Raw genomic sequence first — 9406 nt, 5'->3', positions numbered from 1 at the left:
AAATTTCCTACAAAAAAGTCCCCGACACCATATCTCTATCTTCAATCATTTAGGCCCCAAAGACGTTTAAGCGACGGATTTGTTTCAATTTACCGGTGGTCAAGTATTGGAAAGTCGAAACGTAAATTTTTGAATTTATTAAAAATGCAAAGCTCAATAATTCTGCATTTTTTCTAAATAATTAGTGAATTGGTTGGATTTAAATAATTAATTATTAATTTAATTTTGTGCTATTTTTTTTACAAAATGTAGCAAAGTCCCGAACCAAAATTTATAGGTTCCATGGTAATGCGGACTCGTAGCTCCCTCTACGCCGTTTTTTTGGCACTGGATGCTGGGTGGTTTTTTACAAAACTAATCAACCTTGACGACGGGTATTATAATTCTTAAAAAATAAATAGTTATGCAAATAAAAAACAAATAGTTTAATTCAGAAATTCGCTCTGAAAGGTTTTTTTTTGAGAGTTATTGCAAGACAGGGTCTCCAACACACAAAAACTTCTCCCCCACTCCATCTGTCAAAAAATAAATTCAAGTGTGAGGTTAGTTATGTGATAAAAATACTTTCTTTTCCACCAATTTGCTATGGCATATCGTCTCATTAGTAGCAGCAAAAAACTGGAAAAATTGCTATTTAGAAACTTGAAACAATGCAACTTTAACATAAGCAAAGTATGATGAAATCATTACCTAACCTATGCAACTCATGTCACCGCAAAACTTGTAGGAGAATTCGACGTTTCAAGCCGTTCTAAACCAGTGGAGACTCTTTTGCGAAAAGCCTCCTAAAGGTTTCGAAAAATATTTCGAACCCGGCTCGAAACAGAAGGGCAAAAGTTCGAAAACTGAGCCTCCGAAGGAGGCCAAAGAAGCGAAGAAAGATGGCAAGCAGGAGCAGCCAAAGCCGCCCCCGAAGACCCCAAGCGGTCAGCAGGGGCAGAAGCCGTACGACCAGTGGTCTTTCGGGCTTTTCGGGGGCACAGGGAGCCGGTAAGTCCGATCTTTGTCGTTTTGGGGCTGATGGGGTTGTAGGGGGAGTGGCGGCAAGCCCTTCGGGGACGGCGACCGGGACAAGTGGTACATTCTGGGGGCGGGGGCGGCCATTGCGTTCCTAGCCACTGTGACCATGTGGGAGATGGGGTACAAGGAGATCAGCTGGAAGGAGTTTGTACAAAGTTACTTAACACGAGGGATTGTAGAAAAGTTAGAGGTTGTTAATAAGAAGTGGGTCAGAGTGAGGCTTCTCCCTGGGAATACCATTGACGGTGCTGTGAGTCTTTCTCTGATTTTTTTTTTAAATAAGGGGTGACGAATTATTTTCTAGAATTTTGTATGGTTTAATATTGGTAGTGTAGATTCGTTTGAACGCAACTTAGAAAATGCCCAGATTGAGATGAACGTAGAGCCACCTAATTTTGTACCAGTTATTTACAAGACTGAAGTGGAAGCTGCAAGTTTGTCCGGGGTTTTACCCACAATTCTAGTTATTGGATTTTTGATCTACATGATGAGACGATCTGCCGAAATGATGGGCGGCGGCAAGGGGAAGAGGAAAGGCCTTTTTGGCAGTGTAATGGAAAGCACAGCCAAATTAATCAATTCCAATGAAATTGGAGTCAGATTCAAGTTAGTTTTTTTTAATCGAGTTTCTTAAAGTTGATTACGGTTCCGCTGTAATCGGCCTTTAAAAGTTGGTTCGACGTGAAACACCTGCCATTTGGTTGTTATTTTTATTTTTAAACTTTGAACGCGTTTTACCCAAAAAAAAGGAAAGTTAAAAAGTGATTTAAATTTGTTTTATTGCCTAGACAAGGCCAAAAGTCTGGGTTGTTTGACATTCGGGTTTCGGATAAAGATGTTTTAGATTTTTCGTTTTTTTTTAACAAAAACTGAAAAATTACGGCTCTGAGCAAAAACTGTTTGTTGAGGAGAATTAGGTTCTCTGTAATCGGCCTTTGAAAGTGAAAATAATAAATAAATTTGGCGTTTGGCGTCACACAGGGACGGCTCCAGAAATTTATTTTGGGAGAGGAGAGTTTTCAAAAAATTTGTAGAGTGGTGAAGCTATTGAAAATTTACAGTCGTTTAAATACATTTGCCCAAAAATACTTTTTTCCAAAAAAAATATTACCATACACCCTTAATGTAGTACCTAGTTGTTAATCATATTTTTTTTTGCTAGTAGATTTTGCTAAGTTTTTGAAATAATTAGTTCTCATTGTTGAAAACAACATAACTTTTCTAATAATTAGAAAAAAATTACAACAGGAAACGTTAATTTCCATACAGTTGTTTAAGTAAGTTCAAGTAATTAAAATTTATATTTGTGAAAAAACTTGTAAGCAACTTTCTTTTTTTAATTTTCGGGAATCAATATTTTATTACGTGATAATAATTTAATTTCAGTATAACAAAAACACATTAATTTATAAATAAATGAGCATTAAAAAGACTTCTTATGTGATTATTTAAAAAACATTTGTTTATTAGTCTTTTATAATATTTATTAAAAATTAAAATTGGTTTTATATATGCCGATGTACGGTCTTGTACAGATTATCGTGATAGCTGAATTAGAAATCGGTAAAAGTCTACTTTGAATTATTACTTGTCTGAGAGTTGATCGTTGTTCCACATTAAAAAAAATCTGAAAAAATTACTGACCAAGGCAAAGAATATTTGCTTAAGAAAAGTTTCTGTACTAAAATAATTCAGTTTTTCTTATTTTCTAGATTTTTTTACTTTAATTACGCTGGTGTTTGGGGTTTTGCGATAAATACGTTCGTATAAATTTTAAGCCCAAAAATACTTTTTTCCAAAAAAAATATTACCATACACCCTTAATGTAGTACCTAGTTGTTAATCATATTTTTTTACTAGTAGATTTTGCTAAGTTTTTGAAATAATTTGTTCTCATTGTTGAAAGCAACATAACTTTTCTAATAATTAGAAAAAAATTACAACAGGCAATGTCAATTTACATACAGTTGTTTAAATAAGTTCAAGTAATTAAAATTTATATTTGTGAAAAAACTTAAGCAACTTTCTTTTTTTAATTTTCGGGAATCAATATTTTATTACGTGATAATAATTTAATTTCAGTATAACAAAAACACATTAATTTATAAATAAATGAGCGTTAAAAAGACTTCTTATGTGATTATTTAAAAAACATTTGTTTATTAGTCTTTTATAATATTTATTAAAAATTAAAATTGGTTTTATATACGCCGATGTACGGTCTTGTACAGATTATCGTGATAGCTGAATTAGAAATCGGTAAAAGTCTACTTTGAATTATTACTTGTCTGAGAGTTGATCGTTGTTCCACATTAAAAAAAATCTGAAAAAATTACTGACCAAGGCAAAGAATATTTGCTTAAGAAAAGTTTCTGTACTAAAATAATTCAGTTTTTCTTATTTTCTAGATTTTTTTACTTTAATTACGCTGGTGTTTGGGGTTTTGCGATAAATACGTTTGTATAAATTTTTATCCCAAAAATACTTTTTTCCAATAAAAAAAATATTACCATACATCCTTAATGTAGTACCTAGTTGTTGATCATATTTTTTTTACTAGTAGATTTTGCTAAGTTTTTGAAATAATTAGTTCTCATTGTTGAAAACAACATAACTTTTCTAATATTTAGAAAAAAATTACAACAGGAAACGTTAATTTACATACAGTTGTTTAAGTAAGTTCAAGTAATTAAAATTTATATTTGTGAAAAATCTTGTAAGCAACTTTCTTTTTTTAATTTTCGGGAATCAATATTTTATTACGTGATAATAATTTATTTTCGGTATAACAAAAACACATTAATTTATAAATAAATGAGCATTAAAAAGACTTCTTATGTGATTATTTAAAAAACATTTGTTTATTAGTTTTTCATAATATTTATTAAAAATTAAAATTAGTTTTATATACGCCGATGTACGGTCTTGTACAGATTATCGTGATAGCTGAATTAGAAATCGGTAAAAGTCTACTTTGAATTATTACTTGTCTGAGAGTTGATCGTTGTTCCACATTAAAAAAATCTGAAAAAATACCTGACCAAGGCAAAGAATATTTGCTTAAGAAAAGTTTCTGTACTAAAATAATTCAGTTTTTCTTATTTTCTAGATTTTTTTACTTTAATTACGCTGGTGTTTGGGGTTTTGCGATAAATACGTTCGTATAAATTTTAAGCCCAAAAATACTTTTTTCCAAAAAAAATATTACCATACACCCTTAATGTAGTACCTAGTTGTTAATCATATTTTTTTACTAGTAGATTTTGCTAAGTTTTTGAAATAATTTGTTCTCATTGTTGAAAGCAACATAACTTTTCTAATAATTAGAAAAAAATTACAACAGGCAATGTCAATTTACATACAGTTGTTTAAATAAGTTCAAGTAATTAAAATTTATATTTGTGAAAAAACTTAAGCAACTTTCTTTTTTTAATTTTCGGGAATCAATATTTTATTACGTGATAATAATTTAATTTCAGTATAACAAAAACACGTTAATTTATAAATAAATGAGCATTAAAAGACTTCTTATGTGATTATTTAAAAAACATTTGTTTATTAGTCTTTTATAATATTTATTAGAAATTAAAATTGGTTTTATATACGCCGATGTACGGTCTTGTACAGATTATCGTGATAGCTGAATTAGAAATCGGTAAAAGTCTACTTTGAATTATTACTTGTCTGAGAGTTGATCGTTGTTCCACATTAAAAAAAATCTGAAAAAATTACTGACCAAGGCAAAGAATATTTGCTTAAGAAAAGTTTCTGTACTAAAATAATTCAGTTTTTCTTATTTTCTAGATTTTTTTACTTTAATTACGCTGGTGTTTGGGGTTTTGCGATAAATACGTTTGTATAAATTTTTATCCCAAAAATACTTTTTTCCAATAAAAAAAATATTACCATACATCCTTAATGTAGTACCTAGTTGTTGATCATATTTTTTTTACTAGTAGATTTTGCTAAGTTTTTGAAATAATTAGTTCTCATTGTTGAAAACAACATAACTTTTCTAATAATTAGAAAAAAATTACAACAGGAAACGTTAATTTCCATACAGTTGTTTAAGTAAGTTCAAGTAATTAAAATTTATATTTGTGAAAAATCTTGTAAGCAACTTTCTTTTTTTAATTTTCGGGAGTCAATATTTTATTACGTGATAATAATTTATGTTCGGTATAACAAAAACACATTAATTTATAAATAAATGAGCATTAAAAAGACTTCTTACGTGATTATTTAAAAAACATTTGTTTATTAGTCTTTCATAATATTTATTAAAAATTAGAATTGGTTTTATATACGCCGATGTACGGTCTTGTACAGATTATCGTGATAGTGAATTAAAAAACGCTAAAAATCTACTTTGAATTATTATTTGTCTGAGAGTTGATCGTTGTTCCACATTAAAAAAATCTTAAAAAATAACTGACCAAGGCAAAGAATATTTGCTTAAGAAAAGTTTCTGTACAAACATAATTCGGTTTTTTTTATTTTCTAGATTTTTTTTACTTTAATTACGCTGGTGTTTGGGGTTTTGCGATAAATACGTTTGTATAAATTTTAAGCCCAAAAATACTTTTTTCCAAAAAAAATATTACCATACACCCTTAATGTAGTACCTAGTTGTTAATCATATTTTTTTACTTGTAGATTTTGCTAAGTTTTTGAAATAATTCGTTCTCATTGTTGAAAGCAACATAACTTTTCTAATAATTAGAAAAAAATTACAACAGGCAATGTTAATTTACATACAGTTGTTTAAATAAGTTGAAGTAATTAAAATTTATATTTGTGAAAAAACTTGTAAGCAACTTTTTTTAATTTTCGGGAATCAATATTTTATTACGTGATAATAATTTAATTTCAGTATAACAAAAACACATTAATTTATAAATAAATGAGCATTAAAACGACTTCTTATGTGATTTTTTTAAAAAACATTTGTTTATTAGTCTTTTATAATATTTATTAAAAATTAAAATTGATTTTATATACGCCGATGTACGGTCTTGTACAGGTTATCGTGATAGCTGAATTAAAAAACGGTAAAAATCTACTTTGAATTATTACTTGTCTGAGAGTTGATCGTTGTTCCACATTAAAAAAATCTGAAAAAATACCTGACCAAGGCAAAGAATATTTGCTTAAGAAAAGTTTCTGTACTAAAATAATTCAGTTTTTTTTATTTTCTAGATTTTTTTTACTTTAATTACGCTGGTGTTTGGGGTTTTGCGACAACTTGTTTAATTCCGCTGTAATCGGCGTTTGAATGTTGAAAAGTTAATTGACGTAATTTTTTATTTTTTTTTGACGCAAATTACGCCGTTCTGATTCTACTAATTCTACTTCTTTTTTGAAATTTCAAACTCCTTAACCCTAAAATGTTTGGCTTTAGTTCCGCTGTAATCGGGGTTTAAAAGTTTTGAAGTTTACGGTGAAGTTAGTAAATGTACTTTAAGGATTATATTATCTGTTCGTTTTTTTATAAAAAAAAGACATACTAACGACTTAAAACAATTTGCTCAGAAGAATTCTCAGGACTGAAATGTGTTTTTTAATTTTTCTTATTTTCTACATTTTTTAACGTTCATTACGGCAACGTTTTACACGATTGTTTTAAATTCGGACTATCTATGAAAATCTGACATTTTATTTGGCAGTACTGTGAGTTGTCATAAGAAATGTATTTTGAGTTACTACTATTTATTATTATTATTACTATTACTCATTATCATTAGTTAAAAAAGTCTGGTCTGTCTTTCTTGCATTCTCTAAAGCATCTTTTGATACACGCTTTTTTATCAACAGAAATTACTTTCGGCATTTTAAATTAGTAAGCAGTAGAACTGACAACACAGCGAATTTTTGACAAGACAATGTCATAAAGACAGTACCTGACAGGACCTGAGGCCAACCTAACAAAAATATATCTACGCCTGCTGAGAATTTAAAATTTAAATTAAATTTAAAATTTTTAAATTTTGTCCAGTTTTCCTCGGTATTCACAGCGGTTATCCGTCATTATAAATTCAGCACTGCTATAATACGCTTTCAAAAACAACATCTAGTTTCTTAAAACTCAACCAATAAACATTGTTCACTTTTATTTATTTTTTTGGCGCTTCTTAGGACTTCGAGGACGATAGAAACGACATGTTTCTTATTTGTTTAAGGCTGATTACGGTGGTATTTGATAATTTCTTTAATTTCGCTGTAATCGTCGTTTCTTTTTTTATAATAATTTTTTTTCTCATATCATTAACTTGCGGAGTCGTGATTTTGCCACTATTTTACACAGAGACGTCGCTGGTTGTGAGGAGGCTAAAATCGAAATCATGGAATTCGTCAACTTCCTCAAAAACCCTCAACAATACATCGACCTCGGGGCCAAAATCCCCAAAGGCGCCATGTTGACAGGTATACTCCACTTAACCCGACTTTTTTTAAGTTTTTCCCCCAAACTCAGGCCCACCTGGCACCGGTAAAACCCTCCTAGCCAAGGCCACCGCAGGTGAAGCCAACGTCCCGTTCATCACAGTTTCCGGGTCCGAATTCCTGGAAATGTTCGTAGGTGTGGGTCCATCCCGTGTACGCGACCTCTTCTCCATGGCCCGCAAACACGCTCCTTGTATCCTGTTTATTGACGAAATCGACGCCGTGGGCCGAAAACGCGGGGGTCGCAGTTTTGGGGGCCACTCAGAGCAGGAAAACACCCTGAACCAGCTTCTGGTGGAAATGGACGGTTTTAACACAACGACAAATGTTGTGGTTTTGGCGGCAACAAATCGTATAGATATCTTGGACAAAGCCTTGCTAAGGCCTGGCCGTTTCGACCGGCAAATCTTCGTCCCGGCCCCCGATATCAAAGGGCGCGCTAGCATTTTCAAAGTCCATCTAGGGCCCTTGAAAACAAACTTGGACAAAAGCGAGTTGGCGCGCAAAATGGCCGCCCTCACGCCGGGATTCACCGGCGCCGACATTGCCAATGTTTGCAACGAGGCGGCGCTGATCGCGGCGCGAGATTTGAACGAGTCGATCAATATGAAGAATTTCGAGCAAGCGATTGAGCGAGTGGTCGCCGGGATGGAGAAAAAGACCAATGTTTTGTCGCCCGAGGAGAAGAAGACAGTGGCGTATCACGAAGCTGGGCATGCTGTTGCTGGGTGGTTTCTACGCTACGCCGATCCGCTCCTCAAAGTTTCGATAATCCCGCGTGGAAAAGGCCTGGGTTATGCGCAGTATTTGCCCAAAGACCAGTATTTGTACACGAAGGAGCAGCTCTTCGACCGCATGTGCATGACGCTCGGGGGGCGCGTCTCCGAGGAGCTTTTCTTCCAGAGGATTACCACTGGGGCTCAGGACGATTTGAAGAAGGTGACGCAGAGTGCGTATGCACAAGTCGTGCATTATGGCATGAATGAGAAGGTGGGGAATGTTAGTTTCGATATGCCGAGGGAGGGGGAAATGATGTTGGAAAAACCCTACTCGGAGAGTACAGCACAGATGATTGATGTCGAAGTTAGGAATTTGATTGACCAGGCGTATAAACGAACCACTGCGCTTCTGACGGAGCACAAGGAGAACGTGGCCAGAGTGGCGGAGCGACTCCTGAAGCAGGAGATTATCAGTCGGGAGGATATGATCGAGTTGTTGGGGAAGAGGCCGTTCCCGGAAAAGTCGACCTATGAGGAGTTTGTGGAAGGGACGGGGTCGTTGGAGGAGGATACGAGTTTGCCGGAAGGCTTGAAGGATTGGAATAAGGAGAAGGCGGCCGAGCAACAGCCGCAGAAATCGCAGGCTTGAGTGTAGTGTGTGGGGACTTTGAGTTTGAAATCCATTAATAAATATTATTTAATATAGAAGTTGTTCTTTTATTTGTTATGTGGATCAAAATAAACGTACAAATGATTTTACCAAGTTTTTGCGCTCACTTTGACCAAATGTTTTATCCGGCTCGAAGGACCAGACAGGGTGGTTCAGCTCTGCTTGCAGTTGTTATTGAAGTTGGATTGTTTATATTTTGTAGATGCTATTTATGCCCTAGGACACATTTCAGGAAAATATTTTTGAGTATACAAGGTGTCCCAAAAAAGTATGATGTCATAAAAAAATTTTTTTGATTGTGTGCTGTTTTTTTTTGGATACTGTTTTAATTTTCTCACATGTTCTTACAGTTTTTTTTTCAAACTGGTTCAGAGATTACGTTAAAAACAATTAAAAAAAATTAGTTTTAAAAATTAATAAAAATTAGTAACAGTAGTTTTTTGATAAACTCTGGATTTAACCGATCTAGGCGGTGCTTTTGCGGTAATTTCAATAGTAATCAAATTTTCGACCATTTAAGGACGTTTTTTTCAGAAAACGTTGATAAAAATCTTAA

At 33.1% G+C, this 9406-nt stretch overlaps 1 protein-coding gene across 1 annotated transcript; it reads left to right on the top strand.

The window, feature by feature from the left end:
- The first annotated feature begins 396 nt into the window (after positions 1 to 396).
- On the top strand, positions 397 to 8939 carry Afg3l2 (AFG3 like matrix AAA peptidase subunit 2). Its single transcript, XM_008193239.3, has 6 exons — positions 397 to 672; positions 728 to 990; positions 1033 to 1270; positions 1325 to 1626; positions 7325 to 7443; positions 7493 to 8939. The coding sequence occupies exons 1-6, from the start codon at positions 586 to 588 to the stop codon at positions 8827 to 8829; spliced, it is 2346 nt and encodes a 781-aa protein (XP_008191461.1). The 5' UTR covers positions 397 to 585; the 3' UTR covers positions 8830 to 8939.
- The last annotated feature ends 467 nt before the right edge of the window (positions 8940 to 9406 follow it).

The sequence above is a fragment of the Tribolium castaneum genome, chromosome 1 (genome assembly GCF_031307605.1).
Source record: "Tribolium castaneum strain GA2 chromosome 1, icTriCast1.1, whole genome shotgun sequence".
Taxonomy (NCBI): domain Eukaryota; kingdom Metazoa; phylum Arthropoda; class Insecta; order Coleoptera; family Tenebrionidae; genus Tribolium; species Tribolium castaneum.
The sequence above is the reverse complement of the archived record's forward strand: the minus strand, read 5'-3'. Positions and strand labels throughout refer to the sequence as shown.